Source organism: Nuphar pumila, chromosome 5 (assembly GCF_984573655.1).
Source record: "Nuphar pumila chromosome 5, dmNupPumi1.hap1.1, whole genome shotgun sequence".
Classification (NCBI taxonomy): domain Eukaryota; kingdom Viridiplantae; phylum Streptophyta; class Magnoliopsida; order Nymphaeales; family Nymphaeaceae; genus Nuphar; species Nuphar pumila.
In genome coordinates this window covers 46,813,850-46,839,020 of record NC_143253.1, presented here as the reverse complement: position 1 = coordinate 46,839,020, position 25,171 = coordinate 46,813,850, and the positions used below count along the sequence as shown (strand labels likewise).

Here is a 25,171-nt window from a genome sequence, read left to right as displayed (position 1 = left end):
TTTATGTGTTGTGCCTTTATTGCATTATATTTTTAATTTATCGATCTATATACAATTTCACTATTCACCCCCCCCCCTCTAGTGGAATTTCACATAATTCCTGATCAGATTCACGTACATGTTCAACTCCATGTACAAGAATTGGCTAATTAGAAACATACAAGTACTGATGAGATTCATGTACATTATCAGCTTCATGTACATGAATCAGCTATGCAGAAAATTACAAGTGCTTATCAGATTCATGCATATGATATGCAAGTTGCAAATTGATCGGTTTAGGATCAGATTTATGTACCTAATCAGATTCATGTACATGACTAGCTGACTGCAAATATGCATACGATCAACTTTATGTACAAGAATCGGCTAACAAAAATTTGCACATAATTCCTGATCAAATTCATGTGTGTGCTGAACAGATTCATGTACATGTTCAGCTCCGTGTACAAGAATCGGCTAATTAGAAACATACAAGTACTAATGAGATTCATGTACATTATCAGCTTCATGTACATTATCAGCTTCATGTACATGAATCAACTATGCATAAAATTACAAGTGCTTATCAGATTCGTGTATATGATCAGATTCATGTACATGAATCGGCCCATCATAAAGTAACATTAGTTGGTCGGATTTATGTATATGATCAGATTCGCGTACATGGATCGGCCAGTCATAAAGTAATAACAGCTAGTCAGATTCATGTACATGATCAGATTCATGTACATGAATCGGCCAGTCATAAAGTAACATCAGTTGGTCAGATTCATGTACATGGATCGGCCAGTCATAAAGTAACAGCAGCTGGTCGGATTCATGTACATGATCAGATTCATGTACATAGATCGGTCAGTCATAAAGTTACAACAACTGGTCGGATTCATGTACATGGATCGGCTAGTCATAAAATAACAACAGCTGGTCAGATTCATGTACATGGATCGGCCAGTCAGGAAATAAACAATTGCTGGCCAGATTCATGTACATGATCATACTCATGTGCATGGATCGGCCAACACAAAAATACATGTGTGCTGATCAGACTCATGTACATGAATCGGCTGACATAAAAATATAGATGAGCTGAGCCAATTCATGTACATGAATCGGCAAAATAGAAAATATATATCATGTTGATCCATGCTCATAAAATCGACAATTATGGAAGATTCGTGTATATGGGATTCAAAAACATAAAATCGGCAACCATAGGGGATCAGTTTCATGCTCATGAATCGACAGATTGAAAGAAAACATCTATTTCAGATGCATAAACTTAAAATCAACAGGACTGAAATACATATATTTTTATATGCATGAGCAATGAAATCGACAAATTTGAACTACATGTATATTTTCATATGCATGAGCAAGAAAATCGACAAATCTGAACTACATGTATATTTCATATGCATGAGTAAGGAAATCGACAAATCAGAAATATATATGCATATTCATCAAATTGATGAAATCGACAACCATGAAAATTTATGTATATATATTACTAATTAGATTCATGAAATCGGAAATCATATATATATATATATATATATATATATATATATATATATATATATATATATATATATATATATATAATCGGCAATATATATGCATATATATATCTTTGTAAATCAGATTTCCCTTTCCTCTCTAAACCCATGCTCAAAACGATTTATACAAATTCTTTTTCCGTGCGAATTAAGAGAGAAACTCGTGCGAATTAAGAGAGAAAACTCGTACCTAGAAAAATTGTCAAATGGCTTCTTCTTCTTCTTCTTCTTCTTCTTCTTCTCCTTCTCTTTTCTCTCTTTTCACTTTTCTTTCTTTTCTTATCTTCCTCCCTAAGCCACGATTTTCCACTCTTTTCTCTCTCTCTCTCTCTCTCTCTCTCTCTCTCTCTCTCTCTCTCTCTCTCTCTAGAACACGAGTTCTAGAGGGAGAGAGGTTCCATCCTCTTTTTATATTATTTTTTTTTAAACCTCTAGAGGGGGGTGACACCCCTTCTAGACTTTCTCTATAAGGGTAAAATTCTACCCAAGTGTGAACTCTACTACCTTATCCTTTCTAGATTTTTAATTTTATTATTTTATTTATACCTGAAATATTTTAGGAAGGGCACGCCCCCTTCTAAATCTCCATATGGGCTAGAACTCTACCTCATCCTTAGTCTTAATTTAAAGTTAGTTGTTTTTAAAACTTTAAATTCATGTTAGTTTTAAAATTGTCATAGATGGATTATAGATCCAAATTAGACCCATGATACAAATCCATATCCAATCCAATTGGATCCCAACCTGGACTGGATCCTAGTCAATATAGATCCTAGATTGGGTCCAAATCCATATTAACATAGATCAAATGGAACGGGTCTAGTCCGATCCAAACCAGAAAAGACTCAAAAATAGAGGTTGATCATTTTAGAAAAATGCATTTTTCGGGGCAACCATAATCCGATTTTGGAAAAACATCTCTTACGAGATCTACTTTCCGAGGCAGATCTAACGATGGTCTTAACTCAATTTCGCTTCTGAGTTTCGCCTGAATTTAACCTAAATTTCTCTCGAATTTTGCTCAAACTTAAAGGTTAAAAATAATAAATTTCTTAAATTTTACTTATTTTAATGAGATCTTATTAGTGGGCTCTGGACCAAGTCCAAACCCAGCTGACGTCACCCCATATTTACATATTTTTCATGATTTTTATCAATTTAAATATAAGTATATAATTTAAAATTTATATTTTAGAATTTAAAATCATAAAAAAATTATGAGATATTACATCGCTACCTCCTTAAAAGAATTTCGTCCACGAAATTATAATGCACTGAATAAATATGGGTAGTGCTCACACATATCGGTCTCAGGCTCCTAGGTGCACTCGTTCAGTCTGTGATGATGCCAGCGCACTTTCACGAACGGAATTGTCCTACTCCGAAGTGTCATTTTCTAACGATCTCCACTGGTCTCTCCTCCGTCGTCATATCTGGTTGTACTTCGATCACCTCATAGTGAATAACGTGTGATTGGTCGGACACATACTTCCTCAACATCGAAACGTGGAACACATTGTAGATTTAGAAAAACTGAGAAGGAAGCACCACAAAGTAAGTTGACTCACCAATGCACTCGAGGATCTCAAAAGGTCTAACGTACCGAGGACTAAGCTTCCCCTTCTTCCCAAACCTGAAAACACTCTTTGTAGGTGATATCTGAACAAACATGTGATCGCCCACAACAAAACTAAGCTCCCTATGCCACTGATCGGCGTAGCTCTTCTGTCTGCACTGTATTACAACTAAACGTTGACGAATCACTCATCCGTACTTGGTCTGAGTAGTGTTGAATAGCCTCTGGAGACTCCGCTACTCTCACTCCAACCTTGTCCCAGCACACCGGAGATCTGCATGGTCTACTATAAGAGCTTCATATGGGGTCATACAAATACTGCATAGTAACTGTTGTATGAAAACTCTGCAAGTTTCACATTTTGGTCTCAATCTCATGCCCAATCCAGCGTGCACGCTCTAAGCATGTCCTCAAGAGTCTGGATTGTGCGCTCTGTCTACCCATCAATCTGTTGTTGAAAAGTCGTGTTGAACTTCAACATGGTACTCAGGGCTTTCTGCAACTGGCACCAAAAACGAGATGTGAAGTGAGGATCTCGGTCTGACACGATAGAACATGGAAGTCTGACAATCTCATCAACATACAAGTCTGCAAGGCTCTCCAAGCTCTGACTCACCCTGATCGACAAAAAATGAACACTCTTCGTTAACATGTCCACTATCACCCGGATAGCATCATGCAGATGACGGGTCCTCGACAAACTCACGATGAAGTCCATCAATATGTCGTCTCACTTCTAATCAGGGATGTCCAAAGGCTGCAGTAGTTCACTAAGTCTTTGATGCTCGATCTTAACTTGCTAGCAAGTAAAACATCGAAACACAAACTCAACGACATCCTGTTTTATCCCATTCTACCAATATATCCTTTGGAGGTTCTTGAACATCTTGGTAGAACCCGGATAAATGAAATACTTCGACTTGTAGACCTCATTTATTAGCTCCTCCCAAAGTGCCTTCGGAACCCACCATCTATCCCCAAACATGATAGTCTCATCCTCCTCACGATGGAACTGCGCACCTGACTTCTAAGCACTTTCGCATAACTTCCCAAAGTTCGGATCGACTGACTGAAGGTCCTCAATATGATCAATACTCTTAGGTCGCGCCCTCAGCCCTGCACAAAGGATGTGTCCAGCTTCGTTTGCAAATGGCTGTCACTTGACAAACTCCTCAAGCAAGTCCCAACTCCGACCAATCAAGTTGGTTGTCGTAACTGATGTCTTCCTACTCAGCGCATCTGCCACTACATTCGCTTTACTAGGGTGGTAAGCGATGGTGAACTCATAGTCCTTAAGAAATTTTAACCACCTGCACTGCCTCAAGTTCAGATCCCTCTGCATGAAAATATACTTGAGGCTCTTGTAGTCATACAGAACCTCAAACTGCTCCCCATACAAGTAGTGGCGCCAAATCTTCAACGCAAAGATAACGGCCACTAACTCCAAGCCGTGCGTGGGATAGTTCTTCTCATACGCGTTTAGCTGCCAAGAAGCGTAGGTGATGACCTTCCCGTACTGCATCAAGAAACAACCCAGGCCGGTACCCAAGGCATCGTTGTACACTACAAACCCTCCTGTCCCAGAAGGCAAAGACAAAACCAGGGCTGAGGTCAACCTCTTCTTCAACTCTTGGAAGCTCTCCTTGCACCGTGGTAACCAAACAACCTTCACCCCATTCTGCAGTAGCCTTGTCATCGGAGCAGCTATACACAAGAAGTATTGGATGAATCGGCGATAGTACTCCGCCAACCCTAAGAAACTCCTGATCTCTGACACTGTCTTCAGTTGCTCCCAAGATAACACTGCCCCTATGATTGGATTCACCTCTACTCCCTTCTCTGATATAACGTGATGGAGGAACATCACCCTGTCGAGCCAAAACTCACACTTAGAAAACTTAGCATACAGTTTATGTTTCTTTAATGTCTGCAACACGATCCTCAAGTGCTCTTTGTGCTCCTCCACACTCTCAGAGTATATCAGAATGACATCAATGAACACGATAACAAATTGATTCAGACACAACCAGAAGACTCGATTCATTAAGTCCATAAATGTTGCAAGGGCATTCGTGAGTCCAAAAGACATCACCAAGAACTCGTAATGTCCATAATTGAATGTCATCTTCGGAATATCCTTTACCTTGATTTGTAACTGATGGTACCCTAAACGAAGATCAATCTTGAAAAACACCTTTGTCGTGCGCAACTGGTCAAACAAATCGTCAATCATGGGCAAAGGGTACTTGTTTTTCATAGTAACCTGATTCAGCATGCGGTAATCGATGTAGAGTCCCATCGGTCCATCCTTGACAAACAAAACTAGTTCACCCCAAGGTGACATGCTCGGCCTTATAAAACCTTATCAAAAAGTTTCTACAGCTGCTTCTTCAACTCAATAAGCTTTGCAAGTGCCATATGATATGGCGCACGCGACACTGGTGTCGTGACAGGCACTAACTCGATCTCCCTATGAGGTAGAAAAGCTGGTAAGTCCTCTGGAAAGACATCTGAAAACTCGCGAACCACGTCCAACTGCTCCAAAGGTGTCGCATGACTGTCCGTGGCGGACACATTGGCCAAAAAAACTGCATAACCCTACTTGCAGTACTTCGAGATCTTCATTGTCAAGACGATCTTCACCTCACTCACAGGCCTAGTCGCCTGAAACACCAGTGCTGACAAATCGAGGCGCTCCAAGCAAACCTTCTTACCCCGACATAGGAGAGTCGCATTATGTCCGGACAACCAGTTCATACCCAGAATGACGGCGTAGAATGTCATGACGAGTATGACTAGGTCGACAGACAACTCGTGTCCCTCAATGACTACTCGAACTACAGGAAGGTACTTACCATATCGAGTGGACACGCCCATCAGAGACATCACATCTAGAATCTTCTCTAAGCTTAGATGGTACAAGGTCAAGCAGTCCAGCAAAAAAAGAGGATATAAAGGAATGGGTTACCCTCGAATCAAACATAACACGAGCAATTTAATTAGGTCGGCCTGATCGCTCTGCTCGGTGGTTGTGGCAGCGGAGACTCGCTCGTTCATCTTCCTTTGCGCCTACTGCTGCTAAGGCCTCTACTATTGATGTGTTTGTTGTTGCTAACTGCCCTAGGCCGCTGGCTTGTTCGGGCAGTACTACGCACCATGTCCCAGCTGCTGGCACAGGTAGCAGACCCCCTTAAAGAGAGAAAAATGGCCGATAGGATGGCTCTTGTTGCACCACCTACAAGTCATCTGAGCCTTTCCCTACTGATGTCTCTGCTGGGGTCGACTCTGCTGGTTCCCCTAATGGGTCTTCTACTTCTTGCTCTTAGCCCCCTAAAGTCTTGTTGCCCGCAGGTGAGTTCTTCCGCGCCCCGCCATTGCCTCCCTTCTTCGGCTGTCCACCCCTGAATCGCTTGTCACTGAATGTGACAGGTCAGTTGGTCATAACACGAACACAAAGACCGTCCTTCAACCCTCCTACGTACTTCGTTGCCCTAGCCTTGTCATCAACGAAAAGGTTGAGGCAATACCTCTCTAAACTCCTGAATTTGGCGTAGTCCACCAAACTCATGTTTCCCTGCGTGACCTCGAGCAACTGTTGTTGCATTCTCTCCCTGGCAAAGGAGGGAAAGTATGCCTCCAGGAACTCCTCTCTGAAGGTCTCCCAGGAGATAGTCTCGACGCCTGCGTACTTCACCCGACGCAGGGTATCCCACCACTTCTTGGCATCACCCTTTAGACGATACGTGCTAAAGTCAGTCTGTCGGTCCTCGAGTACTAGTAGGACACGAAACGCCCTCTCGGTCTCCTCGACCCAATTCTCGATAGCCTCAGGGTCGGCCTTCTTAGAAAAAATTGGCAGATCCAACTTTAAGAACTTCTCGTAGGTGATTGCACCAGTGTTCGCGGTGACAACTGATGAGGATGGATGCACGTCGTGGGTTGCACCATTTGTGCTTGGACATACGTGGTAACAGTCTCAGCCAGACTATTGAGGGCATTCGTTAGAAAGTCCCTCTACTCATACGAGTCCGCTAGAGCGCTAGAACTAGAGCGAGACTTCATGCTCCTGTGAGTCTGCTAGAGCACTAGAACTAGAGCGAGTACGGTCATACATCTATAAAACAAATTCCACCATAATTTATTAGTAAACTTTATACCCCTGATCAAGCCTACCCCCTTAGGATTGATCTCAGTATAACAATCACAATCATATCAAGCATAAAATTTAAATCACAACACATTGATTTAAATATAATTGTCCATACAGCCAAAAATAGAAACTCTCAAATTTCAAGACAGTAAGGAAACAAAATTTTACAAGATAGCTCTTACCAGTGACGTAGAGACTTCTTTTGGAGTATGAATTTGTGACTTTTATAGTGGTGGTTCTGACTAGTTGGGAATGCGCTATGATACCAACTCTATAACGACCCCAACTGACCCTCTAAAAATAGTAGATTTTTTTTTAAACCATTGCGAAAACCTCCTAAGGACCCGGGTACATAACAGATTTAATATAACCAAATCACAAACCATTCCATGCATTGAATCAACTTAAAATAATGAATCAAACTTCATTAATTAAATCAATGAGTCAAAAGTTCAATAACATGAAAATCGATTTTGTCAAAATCCTGCGCTATAGTCAGAACACAAACACCGTGTCACAGTCTCTCGTACGAATTCCTCTAAAAATCTAACAGAAAAAGGAAAAGTATAAATAAACTCATGCATAAATTTTAGAGAAAATCACAAGCAAATAACTTACCACAATTATCTTACCATTCAAGCATTCAACCAAATATCATGCAAAATGCATAAACTAATGTTGAACAGGAAAATATGCATGAATAACTTATTAACTTATTTATCAGAGTTGCTTTTGCATGTATGTTCCTGTTAAATACACAAATTTAATTTTCACTTTTCCTTAAACTAGCGGATACTCAAAATGGGCACAATTCTCGAGGTTCAAGTTAAGTTCTCAATCATAACTAATTTATATTTTATTTACTGGGTTCCACACTTATTCTTCGACCGATATCAAGTATTCTCACCTTCCATCAAACATTAGGAATCTACACCTAATGTTGAAACATCAATACAAATACTCAACCATTGACACCACTTTCTTGGTATATCAATAACTACAGCAGATTCAACAACAACACCCACAAGCAAAGTAGTTGAAAGTTCTCTAAAACCGTGGTCAGGAAGTGAACCACACATCGGGTTCTGAGGCATAATTGTGCACGAAGTTTTAGTATCATCATGGTCACCCATGACCGTCATCCAAGATTCTCACACTTGGACATCAAGGAAGAGTTTAATTACAGTGTTTTGGTCTCTTTTACCATTTAAATCAATTTCAAGTTCTTTACACGAGAACCGTTTTGCAAATCCACATGCAATAACAATTTTGGGCCTTGGCCCTCAAAATTTAACAATATAATTAAATTTAAAAAAACCAATAATTTTCAGAAATCATTTTGCAATGTATAAGCAATTCAATAACATGGGAGCAACACATGCTCTTGGCCTACATAGGCCCACAGTGGTTCACACGTAACCACTAACATATCTCAGGAAGTGTTTTATGCCAATTGCAAAATTTCAATGAACATAAACACACTCATTTATTTGTATGCTCAATTAAACATGCATATGATCACAGTCATGCAAACATCTAATTATATTCAGATTCATGTGTATGATATGCAAATTGCAAGCTGATCAGATTAGGATCAGATTTATGTACCTAATCAGAAAATACATATTCCGAATCAGATTCATATACATGACCAACTGACTGCAAACATGCATATGATCAGCTTTATGTACATGAATCGGCTAACAGGAATTGGCACATAATTCCTAATCAGATTCATGTATGTATGATGAACAGATTCATGTACATGTTCAACTCCATGTACAAGAATCGGCTAATCAGAAACATACAAGTAATGATTAGATTCATGTACATGATCAACTTCATGTACATGAATCGGCTATGCAGAAAATTACAAGTGCTTATTAGATTTGTGTATATGATCAGATTCATGTACACGAATAAGAAAATCAAAAAATATCAATGTGATGGTCAGATTCATGTACATTGATCGGCCAGCTATAAAGTAACAACAGCTGGTCAGATTCATGTACAGAGATCGGCCCATCATAAAGTAATAACAGCTGGTCAGATTCATTTACATGATCAGATTCATGTATATGGATCGGCCAGTCATAAAGTAACAACTGGTCAGATTCAGACTGAAATACATATATATTTTCAGATGCATGAGCAATAAAATTGACAAATCTAAACTACATGTATATTTTCATATGCATGAGCAAGGAAATCGACAAATTTGAACTACATGTATATTTTCATATGCATGAGCAAGAAAATCGACAAATCAGAAATATACATGCATATTCATTAAATTCATGAAATCGACAACCATGAAAATTTATATATATGTATTTCTAATTAGATTCATGAAATCGAAAATTCTAAATATACATATATAGAGATAGAGAATTGGCAATATATATATATATATATCAGATTTCCCTTTCCTCTCTAAACCCATGCTCAAAACGATTTATACAAATTCCTTCCCCGTGCGAATTAAGAGAGAAACCCGTACCTTGATTTGAAAGATCAAAAAACTAGAAAAATCGTAAGATGGCTTCTTCTCCTTCTCTTTTCTCTGTTCTCACTTTTCTTTCTTTTCTTCTCTTCCTCCCTAACCCATGATTTTTCCGCTCTCTTTTCTCAACTCTCTCTCTCTCTAGAACATGAGTTCTAGAGGGAGAGAGTTTACATCCTCTTTTTATATTATTTTTTTTTTAAACCTCTAGAGGGGGGTGATGCCCCCTTCTAGACTTTCTCTATAAGGGTAGAGTTTTACTTCCTTATAATTTCCAGATTTTTAATTTTATTATTTTATTTTTTTATTTATACCTAGAATATTATAGGGGGGACCTCCCCTTCTAAAACTCCATATGGGGTAGAGTTCTACCCCAAGTAAAACTCTAACTTATCCTTAGTCTTAATTTAAAGTTGGTTGTTTTTAAAACTTTAAATTCATGTTAGTTTTAAAATTACCAAGGATGGATTATGGATCCAAATTGGATCCATGATCCAAATCCATATCCAAACTAATTGGACCCCAACTTGGAACGGATCCTAGTCAATATGGATCCTGAACTGGATCCATATCCATATTAACATAGATCAAATGGAGCGGGTCTAATCCGATCCAAACCAAAAAAAGACTCAAAAATAGAGGCAGGTCATTTTAGAAAAATGCATCTTTCAGGTCAACTGTAATCCGATGTTGGGAAAATAGATCTCCTACGAGATGTACATTCTGAGGTGGATCTAACGGTGGTCTTAACTCAATTTCGCTTTCGAATTTCGCCTGAATTTCTCTCGAATTTAAAAGTTAAAAACAATAAATTTTTCAGATTTTACTTATTTTAATTAGATCATGTCAGTGGGCTCTGGACCAAGTCCAGACGTCACCCCATATTTATATATTTTTCATGATTTTTATCAATTTAAAATATAAGTATATAATTTAAATTTTATATTTTAGATTTTTAAATCATGAAAAATTTACGAGATATTACAAGGGCAGTGTTGAGCAATTTTGAAGTTTAGTTTTAACTTTTTTTTAATGACCGTATCATGTATTGTTATCCATATGTCTTTTCTCAAATTGTCTACAGGTTTGTATAGAGTGAAAAAAGTGCCCCCATCACACATAGGGTAGAGTTAAAATATTTTTAGTAAATTGTTTGTTATTGCAGTCTCTCTCTCTCTCTCTCTTATAGAACCTGATTCTTAGAGGATCGGTTCTATTGGTTCAGGCCTTGCGAAGCGTGGTTTAGAATCCGGAAAGGAACTGCACCTAGCGGGCAAAGAAATCGAGGCAAAAACGAAGGCACGACTGAAAGGGAGAAATACATTCTCAACTGATCGGTAATGAGCAGGGGTGGATGGACGAGTGAGAGAGCAGGGAGTCTTTCCCTCAAGATGCACTCACACACAAAAACGGGAACGAAATTTAGAGGAACACTCAATAAATCTCATTAAAGAAAAACTAAACTATACAAGCCTATTTATAGAATACAAAAGAAGAAGATAAGATACACAAAAACACTCTCACCCTAAATGGGAGTCTAGGGGGGCCTTCCCACCATAATCCCAACCTAGGTAGGACTTCAGGCTGGGCTGGACTCTTGATAACTTTAAAAAATGTTAGGTCATCAGGATCGAGTCGTTGGATCTGATAGGTTTATGTAAAATGGCGATATCTACATATCGGAATATGATTTTTTTTATCGGTAAATTGGGTTCAGTCTAGGACAGGTAAGGCTAACTAAGGTGATTTTTTGGAGATTTTTAGAGTTGTCAAACTATAGGGATGAATTTTTCAAAACCAGACTTGAATGGAGGCCTGTATCGATCCTTCCTAAGAACAAGTAGAAATTCGGCCTAACTTCCGGAAGTCAGATCGGGGTCACTAGACGTCGGATTCTAACGATTCAAAATTTAATTTAGGTGTTTGAGAATCGAAGAACTTGTACGGGTACCGATACATGGCATGAAAACTGAGAAGGTTGTTTAAACACCAAAATCATTGCACAAAAATCGGGAAGGGTGTGGGCCCTTGCTATGTTGCTCAGTGCAATCTGACTAGTCGGCGTGGCTTCCTGGGAACGTTGGATTTGATATCAAATGATAGAACCCAATTCTCAAAGGATCGATTTCGGTCTTGCGAATCATGGTTCAGAACCCATAAAGGAACTGCACTTGGCAGACGTAGAAATTGAGGCAGAAACGAAGGCGCGACTGAAAGGGGAAAACGTGTTCCTGACTGATCGGTGATCAGCGGGGGTGGATGGATGGGTGAGGGAGTAGAGAGTCTTTCCCTCAAGAAGCAATCACACACAAGAACGAGAACAAAATTTAGAAGAACACTCAATAACTCTCATTAAAGAAAAACTAAACTATGAAGGCTTATTTATAGAATGCAAAAAGAGAAGATAAGCTACACAAGAACACTCCCACCCTAGATGGGAGTCTAGGGGGGGCGTCCCACCATAGTCCCAACCTGGGTAGGACTCCAAGCTGGGTTGAACTGTGATAACTTCCGCGGATCCCAGCCTGAGTAGGACTCCAGGCTGGGTTGCACTATGATAAATCCAGAAGAGTTTGATAAATCTCATAGAGCCCCACTTGGAGTTTGATAAGTGACAAATAAGCTACACAGGAACACTCCCACCCTAGATGGGAGTCTAGGGGGGCGTCCCACCATAGTCCCAACCTGGGTAGGACTCCAAGCTGGGCTGAACTGTGATAACTTCCGCAGATCCCTGCCTGAGTAAGAGTTTCATAAATCTCATAGAGCCCCACTTGGAGTTGGAGTCAGGATGGGAGGCTCCTCCGATGGATCCTCTGGCGAAATAGATCCAACTGGGCGGACTTGGAGCATAAAAGGGTTTGTAACTCTCTCTCTCTCTCTCTCTCTCTCTCTCTCTCTCTCTCTCTCTCTCTCTCTCTCTCTCTCTCTCTCTCTCTCTCTCTGAGGACTATTTTGGTGACCTTTGTTTCTCTAATCGTTGCTTGAGGTTTTCTCCTCCATTTTCAGGATCTATCTAACATAGAGTTGACCCAATACATCTAGTCTGCCATGGCCTCTCCCTTAACTTCATCTTCTATTATGAAATCCTCCACCAAATATGGCTTGCACTTTGGTGAAACATGCGAGGCAATTGTTGGGTTGTCCAATCTTCTTATTTAACGAACAAAACCCTGATTTCCCTCTCATTTTTTTGGTTCCTTCGATTAGGGTTAAGGTTCCACAAAAAACATCTGATTGACCATCATTTGTCCTTGTCATTGGTTTTTGTTCTAGATTTATTCATTGGCCAACCTTTTTTGAAGATTGAGCTCAATTTAGGAGTCTTATTGTTTAATTTGAAATAATTCAACAACAAATCATGTGATATTTTCTAATCACAATGAAGTTCTCATTCTTCCATCTACTGTATCACGGCCCTCCCTTCTAAGGCCAGTGCTCCTATTTCATGGTTCCTAATTGTATTCCAAAGAGTTGTTCATCAATCAAGAACTTCATGCTTTGGGTACGTGACTACAATGTATACTATACATTTGGATGTGATGCTCGAGAACTTGTAGTTAACTATTGTTACTTGATGGGGAATGATGATATCATGATCGCACTTGGTGAAGTAATTCCTGATCCTTAACAGTTTTTTTTTCATTTTCATTTATAAGATTATGAAGGATTTCTCCCCAAAAATCACCTCTACTGTTAACTCGATTATAGCCATGATATACTATTACTATATTTTTTATTAGCAGTATTAGCATCATTACGTATCATTGTTGTCATTAGTTGTTTGGCATATAAGCCTCTATCATCGGGGTTGTGAATTTGTGATGATTCTCCAATAGCGTATGTAATCACTGAAAGTTCTTTTTTTGCATTCAATATTTATGAAGAGCAAATTCTTTTACATTTAATTTACAACTGTGCCAGATCCAGAACAAATGTAATCGGGTTGATCAGGGTTGGAACCAGATAGGCATATATTGTTGACCCATGTTGGAATGTGGTTTAATCTGGATCTATTTTATCTTTTCCATTTTAAAACCTGAAGATTTTACAAGATTTCATTGGATTCAGTTACATCAGAGGTTCATGTCTAAACCAAATCCAGAACTTCATTGTGAGATTTGATTCAGATATGGATTTATAGTAGAACCCACTCTGCAATCCATCATGATCCGGTCCCTCCATGTGTGGCACGAGTGAGCTTAGTTTACTATGTGATGGAAAGGTTGCCACCAGAATTAAATGCAGTCCATCAGGTGGTGCAGCACGCCACAACACTCATGATAGTGGATCTTGTTAGTGGTTGTCTTGCATGTGCCTGTCTGCAAGGATGGGTCATTTTCTAGTGTGTGTATATGAGAACTACCGTGTGAACTGGGCATTGCCAACACTTTTTTTGCAAATCCAACCATGTAGACGTGTTCAGCATGGTGAATTTGCTAGGAATCAACTGTTCCGTCGTGTATTTTCGATGAAAAAATACGATTTTTGGATGCTTGAATATTTATGAAGATTATGAGCTGTTGATTTTAAAGCCTTAAAAAATCTTGTTTATACATCATAATTGAATGATTCAAGAGCTGGTCCTTATAAAACCAAGCATGTAGATCACATATGTACGGTTAGATTCAAGAGAAAAAAACAAAAAATCCATGAAAATCACGGATAACACGACAGTTCTCATATTCTAGTGACTATATATCTATGTCACATAGGTGCAGGTGCGGGTCGAATGCGCATACGGGTGCGGATGCGGCAATGTGGTTAAAAAAACATGGACGCGAGAGTGCGGGGAGGGTATATATATATATATAGGAAAATGAAAACCTCTCCAACGGACATTTTATTAGATTTTTGGTATTTTTTCCAAAATTTTGACCATACAGATGTGACCTATATGCTTGTTTTTATAGGATTCAGTTCTTGGAGCATTTGATTCCAATGCATGGATAGGTTTTTATAAGTTTCAAAATCAATGGCGTATAATTTTCATAAATTTTTGAGGCTCCAAATACCATATTTTCTATCCAAAATTCATGATCCAAGTGTTGATTTATAGTAAATCAATAGTGTTGAACACATCTGTATGGCCAGAATTTTGAAAAAAGAAACACCAAAAAATTTCCATTGGGAGGTTTGGATATATATATATATATATTCATGCAATAAATTAAATTAACAATCTACAATTGTTATTCATCATCAATAAAAAATAACACCATAATTAAATAAACCTAAATATATTATGGCTACGCTAAGTGAATTAAGAAAACAGGAAACAATCAAACAAGTCAAGCAAAAAAGAAGTAAATTATACTAATAAAAAAAGCAAACAATGTATAAAATAAAATTTAACCTTATTCGTCATTTTCGTCCATAAAATCAAAAAAATAAAATTTATATTAAAATAAAATTCATAAAAAAAAAAACTGGTCAAGCTTGGGTTCGGTGATGATGATGTAATATCGTGTGTTTTTCTATAATATTAAATTCTGAGACTTCATAAAATTTGGCTAAGTGTTTCATAAAGTTGATAGAAATCTTCGATTTTAGGTGGCATCAATTGAGTTTGGGCATGGCCCAGGACCCATTGACAAGACTTAAACGAGCCAATTAAGATGTGGTAAAACTTTTTATTTTTGACCTTTAAAATCAAGCGAAATTCTAGTTAAATTCAAGCAAAATTAGGAGGCAAAATTCAAGTAATATATCATTAGATGTGTCTCAAAATTCTGAAAACATTAATATTTTGTTTTTATGAATTCGGGCTACAGTAGGCTTGAAAATCGTATTTTAAATAATAAATAATTAAATAATTAAATATTAACAATTAATCAATTCCAAAAAAAAAATTTTGGTATGGCAGAGCTCTACATTTGTAGGACTCTACCTAATATGTAGGGATTCTAGAAGAGCCCAAATGGGGTTAAAGTTAAATAGTAAAACAAAATAAAATACCAAATGGATAAAAAAGTAATTAAAAAAGGGAAGAGGAGGTTACAGATAGAGTTCTATATTAGAAGAACTCTATCTTATAGCCAAATGGGTGAGAAACTCGAGAAGGGACGTCACCCTCTCTCTAGAAGACCAAAAAAAATTTATAAAAAGAGTCTAATTCGTCCCTCTCTAGATTTTGTTCTCTGAAGAGAGAGAAGGAAGAAGGGAAAAGAAAGAAAGAGAAAAAAAAAGAGAAGAGAGGAAAAGGAAAGAAGAAAAAGAAGGAAAAAGAAGAAGGAAGAGGACTTCCTTCCGTCTTGATCGTCCAACGTTATTTTCGGTCTTTTCCGTTTCCAAACGAAGGTACGGGTTCCTCTCTTGATTCGAATGGAGAGAAATAGTTTAAATCAGATTTATTTAGGGATTCTTGATGGAAAAATAATAAATCAGATTTACAAATGCCTCGATGCAGGTGGGTATGAAACTCATTTTTTTCAAACACATGGCTTGTTTCTCCTGTTTTTCATGTTTTAACTATTGATTTTTTTCGCAACAGCATATATATATATATACAAATATATATACCTTGGAATCGACCCTGTTTTGGGACCAACCAACGCAGTTCTGGTTTGGGCCATATGTGGCCCCAAACCAGGCCTGCCGCAGGCTCTAATATATATAAATATATATGTGGGTGCGCGTGGGACTGACCATGCGAGGTCTGGTTTGGATCATATCAGACTTGTCGCAGATTCCAGCATGATGTCACTGCTGACTGTGTTAGACTTGTTTACGTATGCTGAAAATCAATTGGCTGTGCCGATTTTTTTTGTTAAGATACATAACAGCAATATTTTATATTTTTCAGCACTTTCAATGTTTCATAGAAAAGTTATTTCGGGCTGTTCTGACTTTGTTATATCAAAACTATATTGATCACCATTAGGCTGTTCAAATCAGGTTTTCATATCGACACATGATTGGATAAATTTATGTACGATTTCTTAGTTCTGAAAAAAAAAGAGATCCTCTATCGATACCTTTGTTTGATGCACGCTGATTAGCTCATAACAACTGTATTAGAAGTAGCGTACAGCCTTTGCAGGTTCAAACATCACGTTTTATGGATTTTATTAAGCCTGGATAGATTGTCGATTTGCATAAGCTTTGGTTAATGTAAAGTCAGGTTACTAGTCTTTTGTCTTTGGGTTTATTAGCTGAAGCCAGTTTTGTTTAAGTTCTGGCACTATTTGAAAACCTGATTAGATTTCTGTTTCCTGCTCAGATTTACGAATATCTTGTTTATGTCCCCATGCATTAATTCATTTAGACTATGTTCCTGGTAAAGACTTTGGTGCATAGCGCTGTTTCGAAGTCTGATAACTTCTTGACTTAAAGCCTATCATTCTTAACAGCATGTGGAATTAACATCCTTAGTTATATGTTCAGTGTTAAATAGGTATGTTAAGTTGCTGGCATCTTTTAGATATTGAATCCGATGTGATGTTGCATTATGATTGTCGAGAGTTCGGCTTGGGACTGATTCGGGTGGGTGTCTCGGACTAAAAATGAAACTTTTATCCTTGCAAAGGGACTGTCACAGCCATGTGTTTTGAAAACTTCATAGTTCGATAAAGGTTTAAGTAAATCAATAATGGGTTTTAAACCTTAAATCTGAGCTAGGATTTAGCTATATAAACCTGTGTTGATTCAATAAAAAAAAATTAATTCAGGACCCAAGTAAGTGAACCCGAGTTTTCATCTAAATGAGACTTGAGTCTGAATTTTTAATTAAAACTAAGTTACTTATTCCAGAATCGGTTTTAACAAGCATTGAATTAAGAGTTAACAGAGTGGGTTCGAATTTGGTTTTTGGATTGAATGTGAAATCCAAGTTTATGAAACTATTCAAGTCGGAATTTAATAAAGAGCTGTCACAATATTTTTCCCTGGCCAGATCTGTCCGAGGGGTTCTTTTGATGTTGGTCGTCCTTCTCGGGGTGCCGATTCTCCAAAACCGATTGTGCAAAGCATACTATGATATTGGTTATGTATGCTCATGCAAATAAATATCATGTTGGCATAAATGTGCATACCATGAACACGTAATTTTTGAAGTTATTTTAATGTTGCAATAACATGATCATGAGCATGTTTGGATGTTATACATGAGATGAATCATGAAAGCAGAATGCATGTTGCAAGCAAGTGTTCATATGTATATGCAAATTGTTTTATATGTACATTCTAGTTGTGTATGAATGACCGTGTATTGTGGACATGTTTGAATAATTGTGTGGTTATATGTTCACTGAGGATTTTTGCATAAGATGCAACGGTGGTCAGATATGAACCACTGTAAGCCATGTGGACCACGAGCATGTGCGGATCTAAGATATGTATTTATGCATTGCAAAATCCATTTTGAAATTATTGGCTTTCTGAATTAATTGCACTGTCATTTTATAACGGGCCAAGGTCCCGTGTTGTGTTTTGCATGTTGATTTAGAAAATGATTTTTCTGTAAAGAATTTGACTTTTGATAAAAAGATAAAAGAGATAAACAGTGTAATTAATGTCTTTCTTCCTGTATGTCCCTTTCACAGTGTGAGAATCCTGGATGGCGATTTTGGAGAAACCGTGAGAATACTAAAACTTCGTGTGCGATTGTGCCCCTGAACTCGATTTGGTGGTTCGTCTCTCAGCCATGGTTTTAAGGAGTTTTCAGCTACTTTGCCTGGGAGTGGTATTGTAGACACAATTATTGTTATTAGTATACCAAAAAAGTGGCATCAGTAGATATTGATTTTTCTGGTGTCCCGACATTAGATGTTGATTTCTAATGTTCTGATGAATAGTATTGATTCCTGATATCAGTTGAGGAACAAGTGTGGAACCCAGTAATAAAATACAAATTGTGTGTTAAGCTACAATTGGGAACCTTTCTTGAACTTCGAAAATTTGTGGTACCCGTTTTGATTATCCGCTGGTTTTAATGAAAAGTGGAATAGGAACATGCATGCAAAAGAGAACTCTGATAATAACTTAATAATTTATTCATGCATATTTATTGGAATCATGCATATTTATTGTTCTGCATTAGTTCATGCATTCTTATTTGTTTTGTTTCATGTGAGATATTGTTATTACATGATAATTGTTTTTAAATGTTTGAATGGTAATTAAATTATGGGATTATTGTTGTTATGTTCCTTTGAATACTTGCAAGAATTTGATTTATACTTTTTCTTGCATATTTGGATTTTTAAAGGAATTTGTACAAAGAATCTTTGATTCTTACCCAGTATTTCCAATGTTTTTCATAGGACCTAGAGCTCAGTGACGAGGATGACTGCCACAGGGAGCCTACGAGACTGCGTGACTTACCTTCTGTTATTTTTTGACAATGTGGTTCTATGATTTTAAATTTTAATTTACTTCTGTTCTCAAACTTTGATTCTTGAGTAATAAAGTTAGTTATTTTGTTTGGATGGTTCAATGTAGAGATCCCTTGTGGTTTGGAATTTTGTTAAGTCTGTGAAGCCCCGAATCCTTGGGTTTTGGTTTCCGTAATTGTAAAAAAAAAAATCCACTTTTCAACGGGAATGAGTTGGGGTCATTATAGGTGAACCCAATCCTGAGTTCAACAGAGCCTAATCCAATTGGCTTGGGCTTGGTTTTGATGAACCTGGGCGTGGGTTCACCAAAACCGAACCCAGCAGGCCTGGGTTCGACCCATGTGCCAACAAGGGGAGGAGGAGAAGGAAGAAGAAGAAAAAGAGGAGAAGGATGAGAAGAAAGAGAAGAGAAGGAAAGGAAGACAGAAGGAGGAGTTGGAGGAAGAAGAGGAGGAACAGCGAGAGAGGTACCTAAGTTGCCTTCGTCGTCGTCGTCGTCGCCGTCGCCGTCGCCGTCGCCGTCAGAAGAGGAGTCGAGAAGGAGGCCCTTTGTCATCATCACCGCCATTGGAAGAGGAAGAGTCAGGGGGGTGACGCGATTGTGCCCTAACCGCCCCCACCCAACTTAAAAAAAAAATAAACCAAAATATACTTTGTCAAAGTTGACCGAGTCTATTTTGGTTAAATATAACCCTAGGTACATGTTGACTACACCCAGTGCAGCAAATTTTAATTACTGCTGCATCGGGTGCCGCACCCGCATCGCGTCATGTCGACACGGGTGCTGCACCCGCATCGTGTCACGTCGACACGGGTGTCGCACCCGCATCGTGTCACGTCGACGCGGGTGCCACGACCCTTTTAAAGAGTTTGTTCGACATAGCTATATATCTATATATAATATTTATTTTATCACTTATTTTCTATAGATATGGAGAATGAGGAAGCACAAAATGATGATCATGAACTTTTGGAGCGTGCATAATTTGCTTCTATACAACTGAGTAATATAGATGGAGAGGTAGAGAAGGGAGAGGCTAGCCATGCTAATAAACAAGTAAATGCTACTAAAGGAGAGAGCAGGATGAGGCATCATGCAGTTTGGATAACATCAAAGCCTTAAAGAGATGATAAATTGCAATATTTATGAGAAAACACTACTAAAATTAAACAATTGATTACTTATATGCAGGTCGACAAAAAAATTTCATGGACACATCAAAATGATAAAATAGATCTTGTGAAAGCTGCAGGAGTTCAAAAATTCTAAAAGGAAAATTGCATTATTTAGAAACAATGGATTATAAATGCAAGTATTTGCCATCTGCATCCATCATGTTCCTCATGTCAACCCTTTGCAAGGTAATATAAGCACTATGACAACAAAATGAGAGCAAACCTTAGCTCCTTCATCTCCAAAAGCATTTCCAGAAAGATTGAGAGTCTTCAGTACAGTATTTGATTGAAGAACACCATCAAAGGCTTTTAATCCATCAGCAGTTATGCCATTTGCAGAGAAGTCAACCTCTTCTGCACTCTGAAAGTGAAAGATAACAAATCACCCTTAAATGAATTGCAGAAGAAATTTGGCTGCAGGTTTATCTACTTTCCTGTAAACAAAAGCTAAAACAGAAGTGCACAATATTGTGACTGAAAATTGAAATGTTATGATCTGGAGCTCCACTGACCTGATTGTAGCCCAAGCTTTCAGCAAGAAAGAATAGTCCCTCATCCCCAAAGTTACGACCTATGTAACGATACCAAAAGGAATTCAACAAATCCCTCCATGTTCAAACAGGAATAGTCTGACATCTTTAAGAAGCAATGAGGAGCATTTAAGCATGTCACAGGTAATCCAACTCAGGCCATACTTTGACATGGCAAAGCAACAAAGGTGAAGAAAAATCATGGACTTACTGAATTTCATATAGTCAAATTTAAAGAGGGCAAGCAGTGGAATCATCATTAAATTTTAAACTCGTGTATTCATTTTAAAGACATAGGCAGCCCTCCAAATGAAATAATTATACTGAAAAGTCACTCATAGTCAAGGAGAAGACACGGAAGCAAGTTATGTTTTCATATATTTTTTCATTTAGTAGGCCAACTCACCAGACATATCAATACTTGCGAACATGCGGAGTTCCTTGGCAAACTCATTAAGCTTCTCCATGGATTGTCTTTCAATCTTGGAGCTGACAGCAGATGGCAAATTTGTACCGGGAGCAAAGGACCATCTCATTCCAGGTGAAGAAGTATTGTTGTCAGCACTGGAAGATTGTCTTGATTTTGAAGGTATGACCAACCTTTCCACCAGCTTCCAAACAACTGTCAGCTGAAAAAACAAATTAGCATGTCATAGTAAAAATGACCAAATGACAGAAAATACAAGTGAAGAATTCTAAAATCGTACCTAATTAAAAATATACCATTCTTGCACAGAATGGCTAAACAAACCTTAAGAAGTTAAGACCCTGTAAGGCTCTGTTTGGATTCTTTGGAAACTGGCAGCTGGGATGGGAGTTTATGCATTTGGTAGATACTAGAAATATGGTCAAACTACCTTGGTGGTGGGTGTTTAGAAACGGCAGCTGGGATGGGAGTTTATGCATTTGGGAGAGGAAGTGAGATTGTCTCCCCTTTATATTTGCACAAAAGAGTGAGTTTGGTAGCTAGCTCCCAAATCCAGGATTTGGCAGCTACCACTTTTCCAAATGCATAAACTCCCTCCAACTATCAGTTCCCAAACAGAGCCTAAAAGTAACATTCATCGAACTTCTATCATCATGTTTAGCACATAGATTATGCATAGCAAAACGTTTCCATGAGGCAAATGGCAATTGCAGCATCATTTAAAGTTAATAGCTTTGACTAAAATAATAATGAGAGAGTTTCAACCAAAAAGGAGAGCCAGCAGATTTTCATTTGATTAGTGAACTAAAAAATTGACCCTCCAATTAAAGCCACCAAGAGAAAGAGAGAGAAAGAGAGGGAGAAATAATACTGAGAGAGCTTCAACCAAAAAAGGAGAGCCAGCAGATTTTCATTTGATTAGTGAACTAAGAACTGACCCTCCAATTAAAGCCACCAAGAGAGAGAGAGAGAGAGAGAGAGAGAGAGAGAGAAATGCTGCAAAAAGACCCCTTGAATGAAAGCTATTAACTTGATGTCTTTTTTTTTCTCACCGTTCACTACCCATTTCTAGGTTTCATGTTTTGTTACTTGTTTAACAACTCTCCTCTTTCCAGAAACAAGTTGTATAAGTTCATAAATTCGCAACAAAGACATTATCATCCTACAAAAGACCTATATGTTCAATTTTTGGTACAGCTATACAGGACTCCAACCGCTTATTTTGTATGATGCCACTAGAGGTGGCAATCGGGTCGGGTTGGCGGGTCGTGTCGGCGGGTTGGCGGGTCGTGTCGGCGGGTTGGCGGGTCAGCATACCTCAACACGAACCCGACCCGTTTATTAAATGGGTCGGCTGTGGCAAACACGAACCCGACCCATTTATTAAACGGGTAACCCAACACGACACAGTTAACCCGTTTAATAAATGGGTCGGGTCGGGTTGGCGGGTCGGGTTCGTGTTAGCGAGCGGGTCGGGCCGGGTAAACGGGTTGCGGGTCGGGTTTGGGTAAACGGGTTGACCCGCCCGCCTAACCCGTTTATTAAACGGGTCAGACGGGTTGGGGGGTTGGCATACCCCTAACACGAACCCGACCCGTTTAATAAATGGGTTAGGCGGGTCGACCCGTTTACGACACGAACCCGTCTAAGCCAAACCCGAACCCGCCTAAGAAGCGGGTTGGCGGGTCGTGTCAGATTTTGCCACCCCTAGATGCCACATGAAACATGTCAATCTCTTTAAGCAACAACTGTTCACAGTGACATGGAAAAACTGTCACAACCCATACACACAACTGCATCATTAAATTGAGTTGACCGAAGAAGTACCATACAATTGAAAAAGACCTATATGAGGTGCATCAAACTATTGCGGCAGAATCATGTGGTTCACTATGAATGTCACAATTCCCATAAGTTGATGGAAAGCTGATTTTCCTGCCGATTCTTTTTCACCAGCTATTTTTGGCTCAATGTTTAGATCTCATACCAGTAATGGCTCTTAAAAGCTACCCCAAGATTGGTTCTCATCAAGTCACCTTTAGCTCATTAGGAACCTTATTCTCATAACTCGCACGGGCCTCGTGTGCTCAAATTTATACATGAAACGAATTGAGAACATGAACTGCCATTACAAGAAAGCAAGTCAGATATCAAAAACTTCATTCCAAGGAATACAAATTATCAGACGTAGACTTTGAAACTTACCTGAAGTAGCAATAATACACTACAGCCCTAGAGCTTTCCTCGCTAAAACAAAATTGACTGCTCCAGCTCAAACATAAACTACCAAACTAAAGTAGCAAATCATATTATGAACAAATCGTGTGGAGTTAAGTGTTCCGCATGATGCTAGCCCAAGATCAAAAGACCCAAAGCCCCAGAATCAAGAAGCTGTAGCAGCACATTTCCCTCATGCCAAGCCCCATTAAACAAAAACAATTGTCAGATTCGAATAGCAGGCTATTTAATCCACATGTCTTCAGGGATTTTAATTGTGATTTCAGGAACCAGGAAATTAGATAATTGCAACAATCACGTGCAAGCCCAAGATTGACCTATCTCAGAAACACATTTTGGTCAAAGTCTCTCCTAATGTGCACTCACTCAACATGAAAACGGAAACAGCAATAGATTAAAAGGGCGTATTGAATTATAACAACCACATAGTAGCTAGAATTTGTCACCCAAAATCATGGAAACACAGCAACCTAAAGTTCTGCACCTTATAATGCACACACCCGAGAAACAAGTGGAGTGAAACGATAGCATTTTCTAGAAATAGACTATGAATAAAACTGCGCTTCTTCCATACATTTCCGCGGCCAAAAAAGTGAACACGATACACTCCGCAGCAAAATTCCCACTTTATCATTTATACACTAAGAAACTTCACGATCATCTTCAACCATACCAATTCAAAAATCAGTAGAAGGTGAATAGTTCTTCGACAGCTAACAAATAAGAAATGAGATTAACAAAATCCACAATAAACCGAAGCCCATTAAAAAAGAAAGAACCGCCCTCTTTTATCATTAAAACTCACATCCAATTCAATATATAACTATATTCTCTAATTAACAACAACTCTAATTTGAACCCCTCCGCCCAATAGTACAAAAATATGGAGGAGAAAGAAACCACGATCATATGCTACAATCAACCACACCACCATAACAGATTGGTGCATACACGCATAATCCATACTTGGTTGAGTGAATTACATACCAAACGTAGCAGCAAGGAGAGCTCCAGCGCCCGCGACCGTGGAGATAAACTCATTTGGTGGAGCTTTCAATGGGTTGGCGCTACCCTGAGAGGTTCTATAAACTCTGTTACTGCCTGCTGCAGCTTTGTTTGGGCCCCTTTTATAGGGAGCTGAATCAGCCCTTATCACCCAACCTTTGGAACTGAGGAATCTCCTTCTGGTTTTCGTATCATAGCCAAGTAGTCTCCCTCTTGATGGTATGGGTAAGAACCGCTTAAGGGAGGGCGTCTTGCATGGTGGGTGGGTCATGAGACATCTAATCTGAGCAACCATGGTTGTGAAAAAAAAATGCTGGTCAGAGAGAGAGGGTGGGTGGTGAGAGAGAGAGAGGAGTGGGTGGTGTACCTGGTGCTGATTGCTACAATGAGGAATGGTAAGCGTGACTTCCATTGGAGAGAGAGAGAGAGAGACTGGCACTTTGAAGCTGTGTCTGTCTGGGGATTGCTTGGGAGTCTTACGGGAGGTTTTAAGCAGTCAGAAATCTCCTTATCGGGATTTTATCCACAAAGGAAAATCTCGCGATATATAAAAAAATTTGTTTTTTTCTCTTGAAAATATTATAATGTTTAAATTTTTATAATATAATATAAAAACATTAAAAGATGAAAACATATGAAAATGTACATGTATTTTAATAATTACTACAAAAA

The 25,171-nt window shown here is 38.6% G+C and overlaps 1 protein-coding gene across 1 annotated transcript in view; it reads right to left on the bottom strand.

The window, feature by feature from the left end:
- The window catches only part of EMB2004 (RNI-like superfamily protein), a 78,756-nt gene extending 53,804 nt beyond the window's left edge, over window positions 1-24,952 (bottom strand). Inside the window, exons 1-5 of the mRNA XM_090007403.1 lie at window positions 24,867-24,952; window positions 24,482-24,782; window positions 21,236-21,451; window positions 20,812-20,870; window positions 20,523-20,660 (exon numbers count right to left, since the gene is read on the bottom strand). Of these exons, the coding sequence (XP_089863529.1) occupies window positions 20,523-20,660; window positions 20,812-20,870; window positions 21,236-21,451; window positions 24,482-24,782; window positions 24,867-24,911 (759 nt within the window). The 5' untranslated portion in view covers window positions 24,912-24,952. The remainder of the gene's footprint in view (window positions 1-20,522; window positions 20,661-20,811; window positions 20,871-21,235; window positions 21,452-24,481; window positions 24,783-24,866) is intronic.
- Window positions 24,953-25,171: the final 219 nt, after the last annotated feature.